Below are 25782 nucleotides of genomic sequence, written 5' to 3'. Positions count from 1 at the left end.
GAGGAGGAGCAAAGGCTGAGGGCAGGGAGGGAAGCTGATGGGTTGCCTTGGGGAGGTGGCAGGACATGACAGCCCCTGCAGGAGTGGCTGATGACAGTGGTATGCTGGTCCTGGCTGGGAGGACCAGCGCATCTGGCCAAGGGGTCAGCAGGAAAACAGCTGAAAGAACTGGGGTTTGGAGAAGACAAAAGGAGAGGAGGAGCAGGGCAGAGAGTCAAACTGGGACATGAGGAAAAGCACGGGAGATTCGGGAAGGACCACAGCTGCAGTGGTCCAGGCAAGGGAACGAACGAAACAGTAGTAGTTTTTCAAGCAGCAAAAACAGTTTATTGATTTTGAGGATAAAATATTCAAGGTCAGTAGATTTTTTTTTAAATGTGTGTTTTCTGAAAGTTAAGTTCTAAAACAAACTATTTCAAAAGAATAATATTAACCATTCCAACCATAGTAAGAAACATCCAGGTCTTTCCTCGAACAGAAGTTTCCCATGCTGTTCTGAAGGATGTTGGTGTTAGCAAAGAATGTCTGCAGGCAACACACACTCATTTAATTTCTCAAATCCAATTTATGGACAAAAGAGAGGGAAAAATGATCAAATTATGGCTACTAGTAGTTCTTGAATTTTACCTCCTACTACGTTAAGCAAATGATATGATTGTGCTGATGCCTTTTTTTTTTCAGATTCCTGTCTCTAAGCTTATTGGCATTTCCTCATGCCATGAAAAGGTAAAACTAATTTACTGAGAGATTATAGAGTAGTTAATTTATGTTGGTTTAGGCAATGATTCAGCTTCTGTCTGACATGAAACATCAATCTCTGTTTCCCTTTGGCTTGTGGATAGATGTGACTAACTTAACATAGCCACACAGGTAAGTTAAGGAGTCTTACGGATAAGGCAAGGAAATAAGAGTGCTGCTCCTTGAAAAGCAGAATTACACTTCAGAACACCAGCTATCACTTTAACCTTCTAACTGCTGAGCATTGGCAGCATTCCTGAGCTGTGCTTCCATGTCCTGTAATGCCAGCTATGAGGAGGGAGTAACTTGCTGCCAGTGGCCTTGATAAACCATTAGGCTTAACATTCAGATGGAAAGAGATGTGAATGGTGTGGTTTTGTTTGTTTGTTTACCTCAACATTTTCTACAAGTGAACAGCTTTTGCTTTTTCTTTCTAGAAGGAATCTATCTGTATGTAACAAAGCACTAATAGGGCCTTGAAGATGATCAGAAGGCTGGAGCACCTCTCCTATGAAGAAAGGCTCAGAGAGCTGGGCATGTTCAGCCTAAAGAAGAGGAGGCTCTGGGGTGACCTCATTGCAGCTTTTCAATACTTAAAGGGGGCTTATAAAAAAGATGGAGAGCAACTTTTTGCCCAGTCAGATAATGACAAGGGGGAATGGTTTTAAACTAAAAGAGGGGAGATTTAGATTAGAGGTTAGGAGGAGATTCTTCACTCGGAGCATGGTGAGGCACTGGAGCAGGCTGCCCAGAGAAGCTGTGGATGCCCCATCCCTGGAGGTGTTCAAGACCAGGATGGACAAGGCCCTGGGCAACCTATCTAGTGGGTGGCATCCCTGCCTATGGCAGGGGGGTTGGAACTAGATGATTTTTAAAGTCCCTTCCAACCTGAGCCATTCTCTGATTCTATGATTCTTCCTTGCTTAAATGCCGATCATGAACTGCCTGTCATTCAGAGAAAGACATCTCATCAGGCAGCCTCTCCATGCTGGTGTTTTTGGCATACTGGTGGTGTCCTCCTCTTTCTCTTGGTCACTTTGTTTGGGCATATTTTACCACACAGAGGTGCTGCAAACAGGATATAAACACCTTCAAGGTACAAAGCAATTATTCATTGCCCTATGCACACAGGCAATAGGCTGGGACTAACAAGTTCCCAGACCAAAGAAGCTGGCTCAATGTTGTGTTGGCCCAGCATTAACAGCCCATAACTGAGACTAGGTATTATTGCACAGAAATCATTTCAGAACATCATTAGTGAAAGCCAAAATTAACCCTCTCAATTGTCTAAACTTGAGACAACCCTGCTTATCAGGGTCTAAAAAAAAATATTTGGTACTAGACTGTTTCTGCTTGCATTAGCAAAAGAGTTACTTTTAAGGACCTTTCAGGAAATGCAGGTCCAGCAATCCTAATGCAGCAGAAAGTTTCATGACTGAAACTTCGGGACAAACCTGAGTTCACAGTGAAGGAAAGGCAATCAGAGGATATTACAAACCTGTCATATATTGATGAAGATGTGAGACAAGTCTGTGACACAAAACCAAAACTGAAATTCTTATATGTAACAGTACATCTGGCACTTGTGGGCATCCTTCTATATTGAACACATGTAAAAATATCTTATTTTAAGACTTACCTCATCAGTCATGCCACTTAAAAGTCTTACTCACTGATTAGTCTAAAAGTTGTATCTTTGTAAAGGAACTTATTCCTTTCACTGCAGTTGCATGTCTCTTACCAATTGCCAGTGAAATACAGTTCCTGCCAAGCTCCAGGATAAGAGGAACATTCAGAAATTGCATTTATGTTATGAATTACATCATGTTGCTATGCTCTTGAACCATTCAGGAAATATTCCCCTTCTTTCAAAAAGCCTTTGATCTGCTTCCTGGGAAAAGAAACAATTTTTAATCTTACTTGGTGACAGAGAAAGACTTTTTTACATTTTTAATTCAAGTTAATAAAAAAGCATGACAATTTATCTGATATCTCCAGGGAAATTTATGTCTGTATCAGGTGTACAACACTGACACAATTGATAGAGAAAGAATACATTGCTAACACATTCAGAAACACCAAATACGTAGACCTGGTTGTTGAGCAGTCACATTTTTGCAGATTTCTAAGTGTTGCCCTACTATAAAATTTGTCCAGAGCCTCGTTCTTTGGATAGGTATGCTCCTCAACTTCACCCATGGTCAGTCTCTGACAGCTGCCAGCATTGGCCTCTCCAGCTCTTCTCCCTCCATAGCACTTGTGACGGCTGTGAAGAAAAACCGTATCCTTATCACCCTTCCATTTGCTAGGCTAATCCATCCAAGCTCTTTTATTCTTCTCCTGTAAGATATGCTAATGTCTCCTCTGATCATGCTAGCAGATAAATTCATCTTTCTTGATAAGGGGTGGCTTTCTCTAATAAAGGCCTTTGTTTTTAAAAGTCCTAATTTGTGTTATTTGAGGTACCTGTAAAGGGCTATGAAGGCATAATCTAGTTCTGTGTGCTTTTTCTGATCTTATTGTTGTAAATAGAAAAGTAAATATTAACATCACAGAAGCACATTACATAGACTCAACTACTATAAACTTAAAATGAACAATATTATAATCAAACCAAAATGGCTGCTGAGATTAGATCAGTGTGTGACCAATTATATTGGCTTAGCTCACCAGTTTATGAAATCATAAAGCTAGTACAGTGTGTAATCAAAGTGTGTGTCCAACAAAGAGAAGAATTGCTATGTGTTAATTTTGCGTCAGGTGATTGAAAGAGGAGTTGTTTCCTGCTGCAAAAAGACCTATCAGTAATAGAGAGCTTTAGCAACCTGGGGATTACTAGTGCCAGGATTCATGGAGCAAAGGACATTGCCTGAAAGAGAAGATAAAGCCTATTTAGCTAATCTTGAGGAACTACAGAGACCTAAGCAGGCCTTCTGTAGTTTTCTGCTTCAACGCTTTCTCCTTAAAATTTCATTGCAGTTGTGGGGCTATTGTTTACTCTCCTTAGTTATTACCTGCCTTTACCCACGTGAACACAAAGCTTGCAAAGGGTTTTGCAACGAGGTCAGTTTCTGGACCAGCCTTAAGACTAACAACAGTGGGTTAACATGGCCTACATTCAGATTTCTCTTTTTTGGTCTCAATTTAAACAACAGGGGTTCATTTTTCTGTGAATTATGAGTTCTTATACAAACCAGCACTGTCTGATCTTCCTTGTACATTATTGCACAGGTTGACAGCCAAGTTATTTGTGCACTCTGGACAGGAACTGAGTGAACCAGTCCTTTTCAAGTGGGAAATCTTTAGACATGAGTCCCATTCAGAACTGATCTTGATCACCCAATGCCGAGGAAAAAACCTTAGAAAGGATCCATCTATCTTTTAAAATGCATAATCACCTGTTATATAATGAGAATCCACATGACTGGAAACATTTTTTTTTGAGAACATACAATAAGTTACATGCCAAATCTGTTTTTCAAGATAATAATTCTTCTGCATCCACCCAAATTTTCCAATTTCTGGGTAATCTGAACACTCATTATCTTTGGTAAAACAAACAAACAAGCAAAAAAACCCACTAAATTGATTTCTTAAAATGTTGGAATTGTGTCTAAGTTGCCATCTCTTATCTTTACAGTACGTAAAAAGGTTGTATTTTGGAATTTGATCTACTTTAGTTCACAAACTAGCATTGTACAGTTAAATATTCTCAGTACCTCTCAAATGTTCAATAAAAAGAAGAGTTTTTCAAACTATCTCATAAGTAAAAAATGGTGTTTTTTATACAGTGTAATTGCATTAATTATGAAAGACAAATTGGAAAAAAAAGTTTTCTGATCACAACCTGACAAACACATTCAAGACTGAGCTGGCTGAAACACTTATTAATTATAATATGCTTTTATACTTTCCTGACTGCACCAATTCCCAGAAATATTGTAAGTGGTGCTTCTGAACACAGTTTAACTCCCCAGTAAACATACCCATCTGCTCAGTGTTTTCCTTCCTGCCTAACTTTTACCTCTGCGGTAAAAGCAGCTGACTGAGGGCATTAGGTAAGAAATACGTCTGCTCTTACAGACTGTCTTGTTATAATGATATTGGAAATCAGGTGATGTTAGTTCTAACAGTTGATACCTATGTTGACAAATGCCAACTAGAGTTCAGGGATTTGGGTGACGGGAAGCTTCAGTGCTTACCACCTTTAGTACCTAAGCGCTAAGGAAGCCTTTTTATATGCTTCTGGATAGCTCTATCCTGGAGACAGTTACAATTTAAAATGGTGTTTCTCAAAATTGTAAATGCTTGAAGTAGGTAAAATTTGATGTGGTTATGAGCAAAATTGTCATGTTGTGGAAATGGTTAGGACTCCACTTATTTCAAATATTTTCTTATTCTCAGAAGTAGCATCATCTTCAAATTTGATTATTTTAATGGCAAAGGTGTACATACAGCACACACGAAGTTTAGGATAGTGTAAGGAACTTTCTAAACTCTGGTGGGTTGCCTCTCATGCTGCTGACAAATTTCAGAGGTAGGATGGTGGCAAAATTCAACTCATGAAAGCTATGTATATCACACCTGGTCTGCACTTTGTACATAAAATCTGAGTCTCCCATTTTTACCCCTGCGAATTTTCTGCTAGCAATTATCAGTTTCACAGGTACAACAGCCTCTATAGGGAATGAGACGTATTGCAAATCAGACAATTGCAACACCACAGTTATGGTTTGTGTGTTACTCCTGTGCAGTTATGCCAAAATACCGAATACAGAACCTGTTCTGCTAGTTGCCATAAAGGCAAGTGCTTGTATCATAACTCTTCTTGTAAAGTGAAAGTGGACAACGTGTGTTATGTGGTCAGTCACACACTACTTATGTGTGGCCAGCTTGGTTTTAAGCAGAGCACGCTGTTTCCTGCAGCAGTTTGCCAGCTCATGGATTCAACTTTGCTTAGAGGCCATGTGTCTCCATGCTTACTCCGGCTTCTCTGTGAGAGAGCACAAAATATCCTTCAAGCAAATAAAAAGCTTAGTTCAGTTCAGAGGATCAGAAGACGTCTTACATGTTTGCTAGTCCTTAGTTTTTACAGTGGCGGCTGGCTGTTCTATTCTTACTAATCTCTTCCCATTTAATGAGACTTTTGGAACTAGCCTACTTTTGGAACTAGCCAGTGTCTAATTTAAATCCAGCTTAGATCTTCATCTGTGCATTTTAGAGGAAATAATATAATTTTTAAAAAGTTTGAAATGAGAATTACTGTTTAATTCTCAGACTTGCAAGAGAAATGTTTATTGTTGGGGAAAATACATAGATATCTAACCAGGACATTATCTGGTATTATATAAAGGCAAATGAGAGCTGAAAAAAGTCAACATCGGGAGACAGACTAAAAAGTATTTGTGCTGGACACTACTCCTTCAGAGGTTTCACCTGGAGGAAAAACATTTAGTTTGATATTTTAAATGACTTTTAAACTGAAATGTAAATAGTGAATGTTTGAATATGAGAGGTTTTTGATCTAGCTGTGGAATTCAGATGGATCCCTGTACCTGTGCAGTTAGCCTGTCTACATGTCTAGGATTTGATATAAAGTGTAGGGAGACAGGGCTTTTGATGTGAGTCTGCAGTTCAGAATTGCTATTTTGAATTCTTAAAATGTGTAAGCCAGAAGATTTGTCATTCAAACAGTCTAGATCACCTCATTGATTTCTACAGACTCCTGCAGCACAGCATATGAGTGCTTAATTCATGTACATGTTTAATATTTAACAGAGTGCTTCTTTGTTACAGTAACAACAGGGAAAAAAATACATATGGTTTGCTGCTGTCAAAAATAAAGACCTAGAAGAACAACAAGCAGAGGCTGTTCATTTCTTTCTCATCTGCCAAGTAGTACCTTTCACCTGAAAAAAAAAATAAATCTGGAAAAGTAGTTGCTATGTTGTTATTTTTATTAGGTATTATTGCATAGCTTTTACTTCCTTTTGATAAGGGACAGCTTGAAATACATACAACAACTTACAATTCAATTCCTATCCACAACCTTGAACCTTTCCAAGTCATGTATGTTGACTGTTCAGAGGGTTAATGGTTTCAAGAGAAAAGCAAGCTTATGAAATAAGGCTAAATCTATAAATAGTTTGATTATTGAATGCTGGTGCTTAGGGCTTTGGAATATGTGGTAATTGAAGAGTTTGTGTTTCCCAATATTTTCTACAAATAATTAACAAATTATATAGACTAGGTCAGGCTGCCTTTACTGCTTCCTAAGCAGGATGCAGGAGACTGTGGGGGCAATTTGTTAAGAGGTCAGGAAGAGTAGAATAAAGTTAGAATTGTAAAAAATAAACATGAATCAGATTTAGCTAAATAACTTGGTTCTTTGTAATTTTTTTCCTCTTCTTATGGAAAGCTTTTTATTCACATCATAATGAAGGGCAAGGAAAAGTAAGTTGCACTGATTTGTAGGAGAGGTTTAAGAAATACGGAGCCATTCTGCTGAAAAGGACAAAGACAGGGAACAGACCAGTAGCGTTATTTCTCTGGGCTTCCTTTGGCCCTGGTGATGTGGTTCGATGATGTTGAAGTCACATAATAAAGAGGAAAAATGGCAGCTAACTTTCTCCCATGCCAGAGGACTGACTCCAGCTGTTAATGTGGAGGAGCAGAGGCTGCTGTGCATATGGACTTGGTCTCTTTGGGACCTCCGAAGCAGAACTCAGGGAGATTCTGCCTTTTGGGATGCTCTTTCTTTTTCTCATAGCAAACACTGGGATCAGTGATAATCACCGAGGTTTGCACTGGTGTATTTAATAAATAGACTCTGTACAGCCTGAGGACTGCTGATTCATAGCACATCGATCTGTCTAGTCCATATCGTTGTCTGATGCTTCCTGAATAATCAATTACTGGTGTTGGTCATACCATTCTGCTTTGGTTTATCTGCAAATTTCATAAGTATCCAGTTTGTTCTGGGATTTTCTCTCTCCCTATTATTAAATGTAAAGCATATTGGACATCAACAGCTATCCATGAAAAACAATCATTATTGTGACAGATTTCTTCTCCATCTACGTAATTTCTCTCTGAACATTACCTGTTACAATCTCAACTTTAGCCACTTTATAATATATGTGTACTTGTCCTCTATTTTAATACAAGTTTTTTTAAATAATTCAATTTTTTTAAAAGAATAATTAAACATCAAATAAGATTTTTAAAATAGTGATTTGCCATTGGGCACTGTACAAAATGCATTGCTTATATCTTCTTAGATTAGGCCTACCAAATTCTTCTGGTCTGTGGAGCTAGCTATCCTGTCAAAGAAAGACAGCAACTGGTATGACACGATCTACTTTTCATAAATCTGTGTTGCAAATTATTTCAGCCTGGTGACTCAGGCTTAATTTCTTTGGGTATCTACACAAGATCCTCAGTTTAGAGTGTTCTCCTTAGCTCCCATCCACTCAGATCCTGAGCCAAAGTTATCTTCTTATCTAGGGCCTCCAGGCTTATGGTGCTGGAGGCAAGCAGCACACCCAAGTAGGGTTCAGCCTGGATTTTAATTTGATGTGGAGGGATTATGAGATGCAGTGCTGTTAACTGCTTTTGGGAGTTCCTCCTCAACTTTATTCCTAAATCACACAGATGATTTAAACTTCAGAAGTGATTTTGAGCTAAATCAGAGTCACTCAGCCAGCCAGGCACCAGTCTTCTGCAGGGTATTGCCTCCCCTGACAGTTTCGATTCCTTCTGCTTGAACTGGCCACCCACATAATTTGGGCACCACAGAACTCAATTTGACATAACCTGTGTGAGATTTTCCGTAGAGCTGAGGTCAATTCTGCTGGCATTGTATCTGATCATATCACCTTTACCCTTGCATTTCTCTACTATGCTTGTTGTTCTGAGATACACATTTGAACTGACAGAATAATTAAAAATCATTGATACAGGACTTATGCTTTTGTGTGCTGGCTCTTTCAATATTCTGTCATGGAGATCACCGGGAACAGCTCATGTCTGGGCTTTTCCTGAAAAGCTGCCAATTCTACTTCTCTGTACTTTCTGCCTTAGGTATGCTGACTTTCTCCACTGTCTTTACCAAAAACTGAAGTAAAGTTTTTCTATGGACTTTGGCCTGTATTCACATTGCTCACAATCACTTCTGTATGTGGTCACCAAATTCTCCAGTCCATGCCCACTTTTTAAATAATGTCAACTCTCCAGAGCTTTATCTTTTGTAGTTAAGTTTATAATGTCTGACAGTTCTTGTATAGTGAAGTGTTTCCCTTCCTGACCTCAGGGCAAGGAAACAGTATTCCTGCTTCAGTCACATTGCACTGGCACGTGGCTTAGTCACACTGCAGCTACAGATCCCTGGATGAGGTCATCGAACAGTCTGATGAGAGGTGACGGCTGTGCTAACAACATCTGCAGTAATATGAAAAACTATGCAGGCTTTCAGGGAGCAAAAAACAAAGCAAAACTGGTTTCTTTTACCTGGCACATGTCAGCTCTGTGACTTTTTTCTCTTATTGACCATTCCTGACTTTTACAGCAGAACCCTCTTACAAAGGATAGTGAAATAATGTCTGTCTTCAAATTCTTGGAGTTGTTACAACTTTCATATTCTATTTTTACACCTACAAATTTACTGATTTTATGGCCTCATCAAACAGAAAAAAATAGTGATTCTAAGTTCATTTGTTTTTAGTTGCCATGTCCTCAGATGTCAAAAAGAGGCAAGAGTTTCAGCAGGTGAACTCAGCACTTTCTGAGTTCACAGGCATTCAAAAGCATTTTACAAAATTTCACGTGAGACTTAATGATTTCACTTACAACAAATCTGACAGACAACACTAAGACTTTCTTGCTGAGATGTGTAGAAAGACCTCTCTCCAAAATTAGGAGCTTACCTGCTCATGAGTATGCCCATGGCGTGCGAAGATGGATTGCCTCGCAGGGTCTTGTGGAGTTGTGACCTTGATGACTGTTACTCCTGGCTGACTCTGGAATTGGTGAAATGCATTAAAAACATAAGGCATCCCATATTAATGTTTCCAGCCACAACTAAGAATCTGAAAACTTTAGGGCATCTTATAAATAGATTCTGTAAAAAGTAGGTGACAGTGAAGATTTTTGATTTCCTGTTGCTTAGATTTGTTTTTCCTTTTTTTTTTTTTTTAACCAAAACTGTCTAGTTCAGCAACGTCTGGAGTAAGGGTGCCTTCTGTGAGAAGAAAGAAAGTCTTGCTCTTGATTTTCTGAGTTCATAGTAAGTGGGATATTTGGTATTTTTCTTAACTTCATAATTTAAAGACAGACCTACATCTAGAAAATTAATAACTGTTAATAAACAAAGGGTATTATAACTGCAACACCCTACTGTTCTTCTCTTAGCACTTTCCAAAGCAAACTTCAGCTGATAATAAGTGATTGTGCTACCTTTCAGCATCCCACTTCTTTAAAACCAGTCAACACTTTTCCAAAAAAGCCACTCATAAAATCTATCTTGAACAATTCTATCTTTTACCATTTAGTGAGTTTTCTGGAGAACTGTTCCAATATGCAAGTTAATGTGCAAATAACTGAAATTGTTATCAAGTGAAATGGCTTGTCTTTGTATTCATAGATATTCATATGGGCTTTCACAATGACTAAGTTCAAATTCTTACCAAGTGAATAAAATTATGCTTATCATTCGAAAGCAAGTGTGTTTGGTCCAGACTAGACTATTACTGCTTCTTTCCCCACTCAAAGGCAACATATTCACTGAAACAAGTTTATTTTTATTTTAGGCGATTTTCTTACATAGCTAGTGGCTTTTTCATCTTCACAGCACATCACTGAAGAAAAAAGCTATGACTTCCAGAAATACCATCAAATAAAGTCCTCATAAAAAATTAAGTTAGATTCCTTTTATGATGCAACTTAGCTGGTTTTTTGAAGATTCCCTGGCTCGGGATAAAAGATAGCAGTAATTTATAATTCAAAGCTCATTTGGTATGACATACATGTGATCAACACTGATCAGAAAGACCAATCCTCTTGGCTTAGACATTTCACACAAAAAATGCAAGTTCTAATTAATAAATGTCCTAGACACAGATAAGGCACAGCAGATCATGGAAATGATTCTTTGAACTCCCTTGAAAACCACCTGACATAATAAGACTGTATGTGTATCCTCATTTGTGGATACAACATTATTTCTTACCATGTGGAATCTATGCAGTATTTTTTCTTTTGTAATCACATGAAAGCTGTGAAGAGCTTTGGGTCTAAGCTTTGAACAAAGAACAGTCAATAGGACTGTCATTTTTTAATCCAGATTTTCTCTGAAGACTTGTTCATAGTATGAAGTGAGGCTTGTCCTGGAGTATAATGGGAAAGGGTGCATATCTATTTATTCAGAAACAGAGGTGGCATTTTTATATGCAAAAATTACAACTATTGTGTTAGAATTTAGACAGCTCATCTAGTTTAAAATTATCCTGAGAAACAAAACTGGGGTTTCTCCAAATGGGTGAAGGCATTTTTATTAATAAGCTTTGTCCCTGTGCAAAACAGCTGTGCCTTGGCAATAGTAGCTGAAGTTAACACTAGCTTCTTATACTGACACTCTTCCATTTGCTTATCAATTAGTTCTTCCATTTTTGCGCCTGGGAAAATCTTTTATATTTTATTGTTCTGTCACAGAAAGGGAAAAGGACACACTGAAACAGTATTCCATTTTTTTGCAGATACTAATTCTCCCACATTCTCCACCGAGAACTGGAAGCTTCCAGCTGTCACAAGGGAAAAGGGAAAGCAGATTACTATATGTTGGCATCTTCTTAGTGTTTCAACCATCTTAATATATTGTATTATGTCGAGTTTACTCATTGCTAATATATTTGAGGTACGCGTTGCAAAAATTCCCAATATTGATCTTAGGAAATTATTGCCTAGCTGGTTGTAAGGCAATTTGGGTGTTTTTAGTGCAAAAATATTGTTAATATAAAAATTTAACATAATAAAAAAACCACAGCAATATCATATTGTATTATTTCCATGGAATACTGTGGGGTTTTTTAGATAAAGGAGGATGGTAAAATTATCAATACTGATTTCTTTCATCTGTTAAGTCCAAAAATGTGTCTTAAATATATAGTTACTTCTTCTGACACTGTTACAGTCAAAAATTACATCATGGGAGATTCTAAGTAGCTAAAAGGTATTTAAAAAAACCAACAAAACCCAAAAAACTCAGAATCAGAGTGAATAAGGAACAAGTTGCTCATGGAGGCTGTGGCATAACCATTTTTGGACATTTTCAAAACTTGTACAGGCAAGGCTTTTGGCAACCTGATCTAACTCATCAGAAAATCCTCTAATCTCAGTGTGGTTTGTGGTGAAGAGAGTTGATGCCACATTACTTGGCTGATTTCCCAACAGCTAACAGGCATATACTCTGTTTAGTGAGGTACAGTGGATAAAATTTGCCATCTGTTCACTTGCCAACAGTCAGATGGTAGGAGCTGGAGATTTTGTAATATTAATGCAGTAAAATATGAGAAGAAAGCTTGGTTATTGAGCAATCAGTCCATGTACCCACCTCAGATTAGCATTATGCTGTGACTATAATTTATTTATGTGTACAAAATTGTGTAATACGCAACACCAAGCAAATATTTGTTGTTACAGTGTGAAGGTCTATTCACAAAACCGATGCTTTAAACTTTAAACTTTCAATGCAGATATTTTTTTTTTTAGGTTTAATTTTTTTTAAAGTTTTACCTCAGTGATTTGAGCAAATCTTGCCGTGTAAATAAGTTTTGCTACAGTGCTGTATTTCTGTTTTCTTTTTACAAAATTATTATGCATTGATGGAGTCATCAGATCCTTCTATTTAATGAAATACTACCATAATACACAAGGAGCATGTTTTCATGACTTTTAGCTGAGTGAAACTAGTGATTCCATTCACATTTATCAACTCAGTCATGTCTATTCAACATTGGTATTTAGAAGAAATAGGCAAAATGCATGTTTTTTTCCTGCAGTGAATGAACATTTTCTGTGTATTCAATGAATGGTAAGCAAATACCAAAGATTCTGCTTGTCCTGTATCTGTTCTTCTAGACACAGAACTTATATGTCATGTAACTGTTTTTTTTTTTTTTTTTCGTTTTGGACTGTTTACCTTTTTCATTGAGAACACAAAAGGAATGGTACCTACCAACAGACAGGAGATGCATTAATGTCATTTTTGAGTGGCATCCTATCTGCAAGGGAGGCTCATGAAGACTACCAAAGGATTGTTTGGTAATAAAGGTGCAAAATTATGCATCTTTATTTACCAGAAATATCTCAGTAATTACAAGTAACTGCATATATGTCTATGGTTGATAAAATATCTATTAAAACCGCCTTCTTTACAGTTCATCCATTCATAATTCCATTCTGTTTCCCCTTTATGTTTTTAATACATGTAGGTTTTACTGAAGCAGAATATTTGACGCAGACTTGCCTTTCTGGGGCTTTTTTCCCAGATGAAATCACATTATTTTATGAGCAATTTTTGATCCACTAGGCCATATATTTCTGTTTGTTAGGGAAGCATGTTTGTAAAGAGCAATAGTAATTTCATTTACTCAAATGCATGCTTTAACAAGATGATTTTCAAAAATCACTTTGGTTAATTGGGAAATGAATTGACTACATACAAGCTGTTTTCTTCTTTTTTTTTCCCAAAAATTCATAGTTGTGATAAATTGATCTTTGCTTTTTGCTGTGCAGAAATCATTATGACTGTTATGAAATGCAGAGAAAATGGATATATCATCCTGTTTATGTTCCACAATTGTTATAGAGAACATTTAGTGCCATTGATTTGCACAATTGCTCTTATATACTCTGATATAAGAGCATAAGCTGCTGTTAGCTTTTGCTCAAAACTTAGTTATTCAGCCATGGTTTATATATAAAAAGAGTAGTAAGTGATGGTCTTTTAAAGCTTGATAAAAACGATCACAAATGGAGGTTTGTTACCTAACAGCAGGAGCTCTGTGCACAATTTTCCATCTTGTTTTCTTGCATTGATGATTCCCTGTGATACAAATTGATTTGATGGATTTGAACAGCCAACACTGCACAAAAGAACTAAAAAAAAAAAGAAAAGAAAAAAAAGTAATTTTCTGTAGTTTCTATAACTTACATAATTAGCAATTTGTCTTTGTGTCTGAAGTTAAACAGAGCTTAAAATGAGAATTTGATCATTTTTGGCTAAAAGTCCCTCCTCTGTTTCAAACATGCAGAAATGCAGAAATCAATCACATGGCAAAGAAGTTTTAAGCCATTATGGAAGATAAGTTGCATCAACATGCTACTTAAGGTTAAAAAAAAAATCAGCATTGACTTTGGAAAACAGAAATAATGGTATGAATGGCTAGAATTCTCAAAAGAACAAAAATGGCACTAACAACTAAATATAAAACCAATTTATCCAAATATAGGCGCAGACCAGTCTTGCAAAAGGGCTAGAATACAACATGTACCTATGTTTTTGACTAATACAGTGACTATTAATAAAGCATCTGACAGTGCTTTTACAAGAACTGCCACAGTACGCATGAGGGAACAGACACCCAGTGTGCACTGCTATGTCATTGTGATCAGTAGTGGGTGCTTATGGAAAAATATTAAGAAGGTGAGACTTTCCAATTATGAACCTCCCCGGGATTTCCATGTGTCTCCAGCATACAGTGATATGACTTCCCCAGTCAAATCACGTGGATCATTGTGTTTAACAGCCATTGTCAGCCTGAACTTTGGTTTTAGTGGCATAAGGGTCTGCCTTATGCACCGAATCTTTAATGTTGAAAAATGCGTGCAGAGAATGTGGGCACATATATTTACAGCAATGTGCAGATGTGGCATGTATCTCTTAGAATGTTAAATAAGGTGCCAAATAAAGAATCTTCTTGTGTTGCTTGCATGCTCTGGGCTGCAGTCTGTGCTTTACTGCATATTTCACAAACCAAAAAATGCGTTTGACAGATAACTTTAGGTATTGCACTGTAGTCCCCCTGAAATTTAAAGTTCTGCTCTACCATCAACATGGCTACCTGCAGATTTACCACACAGGGCTGCATGTTCTCATCTACTTTCTCTGTAGTGCCTTTAACTCCCTGAAAGATGTGTTTTTTAGAATCAACATTCTTGTTTGTGATCCCTTTGTCTGCCAGTGTTCATGTCACTTGGTCAGCTAGATTAACAGCAATGATTTTTTTCCCTGCGCTGTCAAAACAAACCAGGTTCAGTCAAACCGTAGCCAAAATGGCAGCTAGCATATCTCCTAAATAAACAGGTGGACAGGAAAGATGGCACCACCACATCAAAGCTCAGTGCTCGCACTTACACGCTGTACCAGGCTGCACCTCAGGCACAGAACAGTTTTTCTCAGGAGCCGGCTGAGATAAACTCTGGGCAGCCCTGGGAGGCCTGTAGGGCACGCTGGAGTCTCCAGGGGGTGTCTGAGCACACCTAGGGGCACCGGGAAGCTTTCAGGGTGAGCCAGGCAACAGAGACCCCCTGGAAGATTATAGTGTGCGCTGGGAGGCCTCCAGCGCTCTCTAGAGTGCAGTGGGGGTCCCGGGAAGCCTAAAGGGATACAGGTAGGCGCTGGGGACCCTTGGAGGCCTCCACCGTGTCCCGGAAAGGCTCTAGCGGGTGCTAGATGATCCTGGCAAGTCCCCAGAGCTCTTATAGCTCACTGGGAGGCCACTGGTGCTCTATCGAGCGCACTGGGGGCCTTGGGAGGCCTCTAGAGCAAACTGGGCGGAGGCCGGGAGGCACCTGAAGTGACAGAGGGTACACCAGATAGCACCGCAGGGCCACGGGTGGCCTCAGGGCTGTGCTGGGAGGCCTCAAGGACATCCTAGAGGACACTGGGGGCCACTGCAAGGCCCTCATGGGTACCTAGAGCGCCCGTGGAGACCCTAGTAGTCACGTAGGTGCTCTAGAGCTGACCGGAGGTTGGCGGGAGGCGCCCACGGCGCTCTGACAGGGTTTCACAGCACCCCCACGCCTCCCCGGCAGGACGAGGCGCGCGCCCCTGCGCGGCCCCGGCGGCCTGCGCCCCGCCCCGCCACGTCACCTGCATGTCGGGGGCGCGCCCGCCGCCGCTCCGCGCTGAGCCCCGCCGCCCTCTCCCTCAGCTCCGCTCCGCTCCCTCCTTTCCTCTCCTCTCCCCTCCCCTCCTCTCCCCTCCCGGCGGCCGCCTCCGCCATGGTGCTGGAGTCGGTGGTGGCGGACCTGCTGAACCGCTTCCTGGGCGACTATGTGGAAAACCTGGACAAGTCCCAGCTCAAGCTGGGCATATGGGGGGGTAAGGAGCCCGATACCTCCGGGGCGCGCGGCGGGGCCGCCGCTCTCACGGGGGGCGACCGCTTCCTCACGCCTCGGCGGGCTCGGCTGGCCGCGACCCTTCTGAGGGGCGGGCGGGCCGCGGGCCGGCGGCCCCCCGTGAGAGGCGAGCGGACTCCAGCGGCGGAGCCTCCCTGTCGCCGCTTCCCCGTGAGGGGCGGGCGCTCCATGGGCCGCCGACCACTCCCTGAGAGGCGGGCGGGAGGGCAGCGGCACCTTTCCCCCTTCTTCCCCCTCGGCCGTGAGGAGACGCCTGGGGGCTGCGCGCTCCCGCGCTGGCGTCGCCCCCGGCGAGGGGCGGGGCCGTGGGGGGGGGGAGCTGCCGGTGAGGGGAGCTGAGGGGGCTGTGCTCCTTCCCCCGTCGTGTGAGGGGGCCCGGGGAGCCTCAAGATTGCGGCCGTTTCCCGCTGAGGCGAGGCGCGGGTGGGCGCCGCTGGCCTCAGAGTGCTGCAAACCGGCTGTGTGGAAAATAAAAACACGTTTGTTTTGTATTTCTTGTGAGCGTGCTTTGGGGTCTGTATGTTGCATGGGGTAGCGTGGGGTGGTTTGGCCATGGTGGTGCTGCGAGGAGGGGGAGCCTGGGCTGCAGTGCAGGTGTGGGGTGCTCAGGGAGCTGTCTTTCACCTCCCATTTCAGTGCTCGAAGTCATGTACTAAACAAACATAGTAATGGATTAAGGTGGTATAGCTGTTTCTGATGAACATAGGGAACATCCAAGTTTGCTACATGATAGGCAAAGAGGATGCTGTTGAGGTACTGCATGGAGAAGGCCTTACCTCCATCCCCTACATACACCAGGGAACAAGACTTTTCTTATTATTAATTTTGTGGTTGCTGTGTCAGGAAAAGTTAATGTGCTTTTGGAAATAGTTATGCAAGAATCCTTACATTTCATGGAACAGCCTGGGTTGGAAGGAATCTCAAAAGATTATCAAGCCCAACATTTCATGGGAAAAGGGAGCCCAAATGAGATTATGTAGTATCCTCTGCGACTGAAGCTTGAAAACCTCCAGTGATGGGGTTTCCTTTTTGTGGTTCTATGATGCAGGATTTTCCTGCTGTGTAAAATCATCAAAACCAAGATACCACTACAGAAACATGCGGAAATGTAAGCTGGTGATATTTCTGTGGTCTCTACAATCATTAAATTTTGCCTGTGTAATCAGTGTTTAATAATTCTTACAAAATAGCTGTTTATTATGCTCTTCTATAACTGGAGTCAGGTTTTCAGATTTTATCCACGTGTATTTGGGAGAATTGCAGTTTTGTTCCTTGATTCAACTTGCATGGCACAGTAGTTGAAATAACTTACTCTACTTTTTTCTTCTACATAGGTAATGTGGCACTTGACAATTTACAAATAAAGGAGAATGCATTAGTAAGTATTACATTAATTTTAAAGTAGTATTAATGGGTCCTGGGACTACTTATTATGGTCTCACTTTACACAGTATGCCTTCTTTACTGGTTATTCAAAGTAGGTATTTGGTTAACAGCTTCTATTTTTGCTAATGTTATTGGAAAAAAAAAGAAAAGCTATGGGCTAAGTCATCAGCATGCTCCTGAGAAAACTGATTCTGAGAAATTAGCAGTAGTGGTTTGAATTGATGTTTTGTGCGTATGTGCATACATAACCCATTCTAATGTTTGAGGCTTGAAATGATAAAACATTAAATAAGATATTGGTGCATTTTTGTTAACATTTTAGTCTTCTAGTACAACTTAAAGGATTTATTTTCATCAGTGATTGCTACTGCATAATCATACTTCCATATGAAATTTCTTCTAAAATACTGAGAGCTGATCTTGCCTGTTGCTTCTTAGTTATAATCTTGAGGTATTTTCAGCACATCATTTTTTTTCCCTGAATATCAAGCCCCAGTGCTCTTATTGTCTTTAATGTCTGTAAATCAGTTGTCTTTACCAAAAAACATTAAAACGCCTTTAATTTCTAGCATTTTCCTTCATTTTTTTTTTTTCCTCTCTGGAGTTTAATCTTCAGAAAACTCATTCTTCAAGGTCAAACTTATGGTCCAGTTGTATCAGCAGGCCAAACTGAGCTAGTCCCTCTTGGAACTCACCTGTGGGTCATAAATACGGTATCAACTGGGGTAGATGAAGTAGCTGGTATCTGCTTTTATTTCACTGCTTCTGGCTCTGTCAAGAGCAGAGATCTTTCTTTGCTCTCACAGTTTGTTTCAACCTCTTTCCATACCTGTTCATACTACTAAAGACCAAGTGTAGAGACAAAAATATTCGAAGTGAGTCTGTTTTCGCTTACTCTTTTGATATATTTTAATCACAAATTAAAGCTGACAAGAAAACTTCCAGTTAAACGTTATTATTTTTTAAATATTTTAACAACAACCAGATTTTTAAGATTTAGCCTCCTGCAGGAAAAAAATAGAAAGAAATATTTAAGAGTTCCTAAAGAGTGGTCATCACCAAGAATTTAAAGCATATGGAAATATTTCTAGGAATATATAGTCATAACCAGAAAAGGGTTGGAATGTTCCATATTTTTTCAATTGTTTCTTTAAAGCACTAAACAAGACCAGGCCACAGAAGAATTGTTGCTAGTTTTGTCAAATAAAATTGTTTGATGTTAGACTCATAGCTCAGAATGCGTTTTTAAAACTGTGGAAATCTGGCAGAGATGTTAATTGGGATATTAATCTTCTTTTTAGAGCAGCCTTGTTTAATATTTTTGAGCTGTTGGAAAAGTGGCATTCAAGGCTGTTTTGTAATATGTAGGACAAGCGGTTGACATGTCTCATTTGAGAAAGCAGGTTTACTTTTTATAATCTTTGAGATTGAGAATTCATGTCTTTGGATTGTACTTAATTCATTTCAAAAGAATATTGAAGTGGAAGATCTAGAAAACACTTTGCTGAAATAGGGGAAGGAAATTCAGCAGCTGGGTACCAATTGGAAATTTTCTGTAGATCTTGTTGTTGAGGCTTTTAAAATATCTTAGTGCAATGCTTAGTATTTACTGATAATTAAAAAGAGAACACCTATTTGGCAAATCAAAAAAATAAATTATATTCTCTTATGTAAATAAAAATCTACATCTCAGATAACTTTTGGAGCAAGGCATTACGGAACTTGTAGGAGAGAACTGCTAGAAATGTGTGACTCCTTTGTTTTTAGGCTTTCTACAAGCCTAACTATATTTATGGATGCCTGTGTTCACGTGATTATTGTTAAATAATTAAAGCTATATCATATAGAGAACTGTTTCTGTTCTGGAATTTCAGTTTTGAGAGGATAGTTTTAAGAGAAGTCAGGATAATAATTTTGCTATATAAATCAGGTTACCTTCAAAATACATGTAGCTATTTAATACTTATTTTTCTTTACAGAGTGAACTGGATGTACCTTTTAGAATAAAAGTTGGTCAGATAGGTAAGTTTTTGTTTCAGCCTGAATCTTAAAATTGAAATTTTAAGACCTTAATATGAGTCTTGCCTCAGAATTTTTTATATTTTTTTCTTCAGTGCTCTCTGTAATAGTGCTTGCTGTTGAAATTAGTGTTGATGTCTAATGTGACTGCACTAAATAAATCATAAAAAGTTACCTGCCTAGCCCTGTTTGTGTAACTTCACAATCTGGGTATGAAAACATGCCTGAGAGGTTCTTTTCAGGTACATGGATGATCAAGAGAGCTTTTTGGTATAATTTTAGCATTTGTGATCTTTTAAAGAAAAGGTAAGGAATATGAAGAAATTAAGTAAGATTCCTGAAAAACTGGCAAACATGCCAAGAGTTTATGACCTCTTAGATAAATGTTGTTAGAAATTGATTCCCTTGAGGTCAACATTGCTTTTTTCGCATGAAATGTTTGTTGGAGGTGAATGTATTGTATTGTATTCTTATATTTTCCTGGAAAAATCATATTAATCCCAGCAAATTAAACTCCATTCACAATTTCAGCTTTTGATCTTGACTGTTTGGACTCAAACACTATCTTTGTACTTAAATCTCTTGCTTTTATTTTCTCTGCATGCATTTTGTAACTTCAAGGGCTTTATAAAAGATATGCCCATCCAGTATCTCCTCACTTTCTAAATTGTTTAGGACATGAATGAAGATAAAGGGTTAATGCCCTGTATTGCCTGAGTTACTGATCAGGCTAAGCATATATACAAAAATACACATTTTGATGTAACTTTTATCTGCTTTATATAGACAAACTTACTCTGAAGATTCCTTGGAAGAACCTGTATGGTGAGGCAGTTGTTGCAACTCTAGAAGGCTTGTATCTTCTAATAGTTCCTGGAGCAAGTAAGTAAACTCCTCAACAACACAGATAAATAATGGAAGGGAGAAAAATATATAAGGGTACCCATTTATTCAAGTGTATAATAGCAATTACTTCATATAAGCTGCCATTTTTACTTTCTGTTCCTTCAGGGAGATTTCTAGATGAATGCTGGCAAATGAGTGGAAGAAAGGTGGGTTAAAAAGGGGAGCATGAACAAGATGATAAAGGGTACCTTTCATGAAAATCCTTGGTTGTATCCATTTGAAGTTCAGTTTAACAGGTTTCCTCTGATGCGTGCTTATCCTGAATCCATTCTTCTGGCATGGTTTAGATCTTTTGACTGTTGCATGATATAGTCTGTCTGCTTCTAACTTAGAGCAATCAAAAGTAGTCATTCCATTAGAACTGATTTTTAGGGAGGGGGGAAGAGGATCAGAGAACTTGATTTGTTTTCTCTGAAATCAGATGCTCTGTTGTATGAAGGAAACTTTCAAGTTTCGAGAGCATCACATATATGTGATGTGAATTAAAACCTGTTACATTACACAAACCACACTTGAAGGTCCGAGTACTCATGGAAACATCCTCTTGAAAAACAGTGCTTAAACGCTGATGCAGTCTTTTGTGTTCTACTGTGAAAAAACCCCAATTTCCAAGGCTGTATGAAGGTTTCAGCATTCAGACCTAGAATAGCCTGTGCTTCAAATGACATATTGCAACATAATGCTCAATATTGTGCACATTGCTTGATTATGCATTTATAAAATTTGAAACATAGGGTTAAAGCTGTCCCAACTTGGTTTACAGGCATTAAATATGATGCAGAGAAGGAAGAAAAATACTTGCAAGATAACAAACAGAAGGAACTGGCAAGAATTGAAGAAGCCTTGCAGAAAGCAGCAGAAAAAGGTACTGAGTTAATAATTCCTCCCCTGGAATCTGAGGACCTGTTGTGCTATGGAAAGGAAGTCCTATGTTGCGATGGACTTTATAAATTAAGTATCTAGCTAATCTCAGAATCACTTACTATAGAATCGTTGAATATCCTGAGTTGGAAGGAACCCACAAGGATTATTGAGCCCAACTCCTCCAGTTGGACTCTTACTGCAGTGCTTTAAAATATCTTTTTGCTCTGAAACTTAGAGCGTTACTCATTTTATTTATCATTCCTTTGTACATTGGAAATGAGAACTAGATTATCTGGAATTTTTTTTCTCAAAGCTTTGGGAAATAGGACCAAAGACAGCAACTACATTGCATGAGGCAAATGTATCTTGCTTTGGAGTTTTAGTAATGGATGTTTAATAACATGTTCTAGATAAGCATAAGACATTCTTTGCTTAAAGGAAACTTCAAGGAGAGTGGTAAGGTTTGTAAATTTTTCACAAAAAATACCAACAATAATGCTTTCAGTTCAGTTTCTGCTGTCTTTTTCTGATGTACTGCATTTGGACTAGTTTGAAAAATGAGACTGTCTTGATGAGGTAGTAAGTAATGACACAAGAAAAGAGTTGAACATGAAGACAGGAAACTTTAAGCAAAGCTGTGATCTAGATCATTAAAAATGTAAAATTTTCCATGATTGGGTAAAAGAATTGATCATTTCAGCCCAGTTAGCTTTTTTTTTCCCTCAAATAACTCTAATAGAATAACAGTATAAATTAGACTTGAATGGACAGAGACAAAGTTCAGAGCCAATGACAGAATGACAGGTAATGAAAACTTGCAATGCCGCAAGTCATTTGCCTTGCAAAATCTCCTGAAAATAAAATGATGCTTAGAACACTTGGGGGGGAAAAAACAGTCCATATTGTAGACTCTTTGCTTACTTTATTTTTCAGTTGCAGGACTCTCTACTGCCTTGTCCTGTTCTGGTAGTTTGAAATATACATTTGCATTTTCCTTCAGACAGCAATTTGGTCATCTATATACAGTGAAGAAATAAGCCCTGCTTTATTTCTTGTCTTTAATATGCCAGAAACTGTGTGTGAGCTAAGACAACCTCAGTTGATGAATTTTGCAGCCATTACTTCATACTGGGAGAAGGGAATATTTGTAGAAGTTTTACCCTGATTATGGAGGACTTGGATACTGTAGGAGCAGCAATGTTTAAGCTGTTTTTTTCCATCGTTAGCAATGGGATGAAGGGATAATGTAACAAGAAGAATTTAACCTGGTAGGCAGCACTTGAGGAACTGCAAATCTGGAACTTGATGTAATATGGAGTCAATGCATTTGCAAGAAAAGTCAAAAGTCTTTTTTTTTTTTTTTGAGAGTCTTAATACATCCAGCATTTGCACGGCTTTTGAAAAAGAGTTAAAAAGAGTTAGATAAAAATGATACCTCAGTAGATCGACTTGTCATGTGAAGAACTAGAATTAGATTCAGAGTCATGTTTTACAAAGATGCAGTATTAAACTTTTGGCTTGAGGTTTAAAAAGCTAGAGGAATGTTCAAGACAGATAATTTTAAATTGCTGTCATGCTGCAGCCTCACTCAGTGGTACAATAGCTTTGCAATTTGTGTGACCAGGTCTTGTATTAGGATACTGTAGTCACGAGGACTTGTCTTGTTCTTTTATGAGCAGATCTCATGCCTTTGCTAGGTACAAAGGTCTTGGGGTCCAAATTGCTCTGCTATGCTGTAAAGTCATAAGAAATTCAGCTCTTCCTGTAAGCTTTTAAGAGCTTGCAACAGCTGGTGAAAATCTGGAAAATACACTGAATAGAATATTTTCTCCATGAATTCTTAGCTGTATTTGCTTTTGTGACTGTTACTCAACTTACATGAGTAAGCGTATAATCTTAATTCAGTACTTTCATTTATTTGAGAATCACTTGGCATAAATAGTCCTGAGGATATTTTCTTTCAACATACTATTCAAATGTTGAGCAAAATGGTCACGTCTCTATGTGGTTATAGTGTGATGGAGAAGTGATAGCAAGGTCTGCTGACACAAGCTGACAAAACATTTTCTGTTCTCTGAGCTATGCAAGTCTCTCATTGTCAAAACTCATTAATGGAGACCAAAGCTTGAAACTCTTGTCTTTGGCTGGATAGAAGTAAATTGAAAATTACCTAATTTGCATCTGTAGATAGTATTTGAAACTTGATATTTCTGAAGTGGCTCTGGCTGTCAGATACTATACTGTAAATGCTAACTTGACACATGAGTCTTACAAACTCAACATTCATTCAAGAGCAGAATGTAACATAATATCAGGATCCAATTTCCTCCTATTAAACAAAATGTGTTTTTCGGTTATTTGCTGCCATGTGGACCAAGGCACCCATTCACAAGATTCCTTGTATCATTTGGAGAGTCTGATTTGCAAGGACACCAAGCCTGGTGGGTATGCATGGTTAATTGCAGCTTGTGTTTTTAAAAACAAAAAAACCCAAAGCAGCCAAATTTAAAATGAGGAAACAGCACGTTTGGTGAGCATATGCATATTGATGATTCTAGAAATAAGGTGGTGATTGTGGATTCAAGCGGAAACTTTGTGTGACTAGTCTTAGCTTAATTGAATGGCTGTTCAAGGAAATTAAGAGACCACTTAGAAAAATAGCCATCGGCCATCTTGAGTTCAGAAATGTCATAAAATACTGACAACATTCTGCTTTAGTTTTAAAATAATGTTGTGTAGATATTTTGAGAACAGAAGGTAGTTCCTAAAATGTCTTAAAAATTAAAAATGTCTTAAAATGTCTTAAATGTCTTAAAATGTCTTAAAAATTAAAAATGTCTTAAAAATCCTAAAGTCTTAAAAATACCGTAAGTTTAGGATGTCTTGCAATAGTGGACAGGCAAAATGACTCATAGCAGACAGAAGGCTTTTAGTATGTTTTTTTCCTTGATTTTGTTTAATTTGATAGCTTTTAGCCAAGGAAGCAGTTTCCACTGAAATTCGCTGGAGCTGTTATGTTGTATCTGCTGCTGTTTTTTATCTTCTTGAACCAGATTTTCAGAATGTTACTCTTAGCTAAAAATATCTAGGGTACTTTTATCTGAGTCAAGCTTTAGAATGAGCTTCAAGCTTTACTTGGACTGTGTTTAGTCTCTCCATAGTAGTGGATGCACATAATCAAGCGTAAACCCATGTTGCCTTAGTTTTGTCTAACGTGCAAATGAAAGTCCGAGAACTACAAATTCAATACGAAGTGAAGTAAGCTGTCTTTTAAACTATCCTCTCTAGAGGGTTCCTTGTACCACTAAAAGGAACTATTCAAAAGAAAACATAATTTCTGTTAGGCATTGATTTTCCTCCTTGTGACTCCCTCTACATTTTTTATTTGTAGCATGACCACCTTGTAAGTGCAAGACAGGTTGAAGTCTTGGCTGGCACTTCTTTCTCCTTTGTTTGAACAAGCATGCAAAGTACATCGAAATAAAGCTCTTCCCCTAAGTTAAATAGGCCATTGCACTTTCTTCTGTCCTTGCTTTCATAGGACACACCCTTCTTCTGCTATAACCTTTTAAAGTTAAACGTTCTTTTTCCCCTTTATGGCCAGAGAGGGGGAAGAAACAACGCAACTCACCAAACCGGTTTTCTTTGAAAATATGGGAAAAAAAGAGCATTAACTTAATTCATGTAATGGTTGTGATTTGTTTGACCATAATTTGTGTGTGAATATTAGAATTTAACTTTATATAAAGCCATTTAAATAATCATTATTTCTGTATGCCTTTTTTGTAGTTACTGTTGTTATTTCAGATTGCATTTATACCCTACTGTTGATTGTTGTGAGAATCTTATTGATAAATGTTCTTTGGGTTTTCTTGTATGTCTTGAGTTTCTTAACTTGGAAGTTACACACTTGTATAGTAGAAGCCTCATCTGGATTTAAACTAAAGGTTTTCCTGTGCGCATATTGTTAGCTGTTAAGACAACTATGCCTTTTCCTTAAGTCATTAAATAAATAAATGCTTGGATTACAGAGAAGTTTATTCATCGGTGTTCTAGTAAGTAGTCATGCTTCTGTTTTCAGATCTTCTTTGTATGTAAGAGATCTGAAAGTGTGTTATGCAATGCATTCATCAAAAGGCCTGACTGTGTATTTGCTGAGAAGCCTGGTGATCTTTTGTAATTCCTCAAACTCACGAGATGTTGTATAAGGAATATTGAAATCTGCATTTAATGCCTTGACTTTACAATTGGCAGGACCCTGTCTTGATCCAGTGGAAATTTGCATACATAATTTAAAGTTGTTACTGGCTGCTTATTTTAGTGGGGCTTTAAACTTAAATGATGTTTAGCTTAAAAAAAAAAAAGTTGATGGCATCATTAATGGCTATGCAATTCTTTAAAAGCTTTTAGTGCACGCTTCCTAAGTCACTTTGCTTTAAGACAAGCTAAACT

At 38.5% G+C, this 25782-nt stretch overlaps 2 protein-coding genes across 6 annotated transcripts in view; one reads left to right on the top strand and one right to left on the bottom strand.

Moving 5' to 3' along the window:
- Nucleotides 1-304: 304 nt before the first annotated feature.
- Nucleotides 305-16458, bottom strand: LOC308201178 (uncharacterized protein). Of its 4 annotated transcripts, XR_013956097.1 has the most exons (4): nt 16134-16458; nt 13780-13890; nt 9663-9755; nt 3013-6647 (listed from the first exon to the last, which is right to left on the bottom strand). XR_013956097.1 is itself a non-coding variant. In XM_080608174.1 (3 exons), exons 1-3 carry the CDS (start codon nt 16323-16325, stop codon nt 2561-2563), a joined length of 354 nt encoding a protein of 117 aa, XP_080464300.1. In that variant the 5' UTR covers nt 16326-16458; the 3' UTR covers nt 305-2560. The 4 variants fall into 4 exon arrangements, 3 of the variants coding, with proteins under 3 accessions (XP_080464300.1, XP_080464299.1, XP_080464301.1); XM_080608174.1 differs by lacking the exons at nt 3013-6647; nt 13780-13890 and adding an exon at nt 305-2629; XM_080608173.1 differs by lacking the exons at nt 3013-6647; nt 13780-13890 and adding an exon at nt 2637-3004.
- The window catches only part of VPS13C (vacuolar protein sorting 13 homolog C), an 89313-nt gene continuing 78986 nt past the window's right edge, over nt 15456-25782 (top strand). The window contains exons 1-6 of one of the 2 annotated variants that reach the window (XM_080607976.1): nt 15456-16117; nt 17490-17533; nt 19521-19563; nt 20347-20442; nt 21230-21331; nt 23709-23771. In XM_080607976.1, the coding sequence (XP_080464102.1) occupies nt 16018-16117; nt 17490-17533; nt 19521-19563; nt 20347-20442; nt 21230-21331; nt 23709-23771 (448 nt within the window). In that variant the 5' untranslated portion in view covers nt 15456-16017. The remainder of the gene's footprint in view (nt 16118-17489; nt 17534-19520; nt 19564-20346; nt 20443-21229; nt 21332-23708; nt 23772-25782) is intronic. The other variant, XM_080607977.1, reaches the window with a different exon arrangement.

Source organism: Anser brachyrhynchus (genome assembly GCF_964034855.1).
Source record: "Anser brachyrhynchus genome assembly, chromosome: 11".
Classification (NCBI taxonomy): domain Eukaryota; kingdom Metazoa; phylum Chordata; class Aves; order Anseriformes; family Anatidae; genus Anser; species Anser brachyrhynchus.
The sequence above is the reverse complement of the archived record's forward strand: the minus strand, read 5'-3'. Positions and strand labels throughout refer to the sequence as shown.

Coding starts and splice junctions, on each gene's coding strand:
- LOC308201178 (XM_080608173.1), bottom strand. CDS start 16,325: ATGGAGCGCCCGCCCCTCACGGGGAAGCGGCGACAGGGAGGCTCCGCC. Junction 9,756..16,133: donor CCCCGCCGCGCGCCCCGGAG/GTATCGGGCTCC, acceptor CACCAATTCCAG/AGTCAGCCAGGAGTAACAGT. Junction 3,005..9,662: donor ATGGGCATACTCATGAGCAG/GTAAGCTCCTAA, acceptor TTTTCTTCACAG/CCGTCACAAGTGCTATGGAG.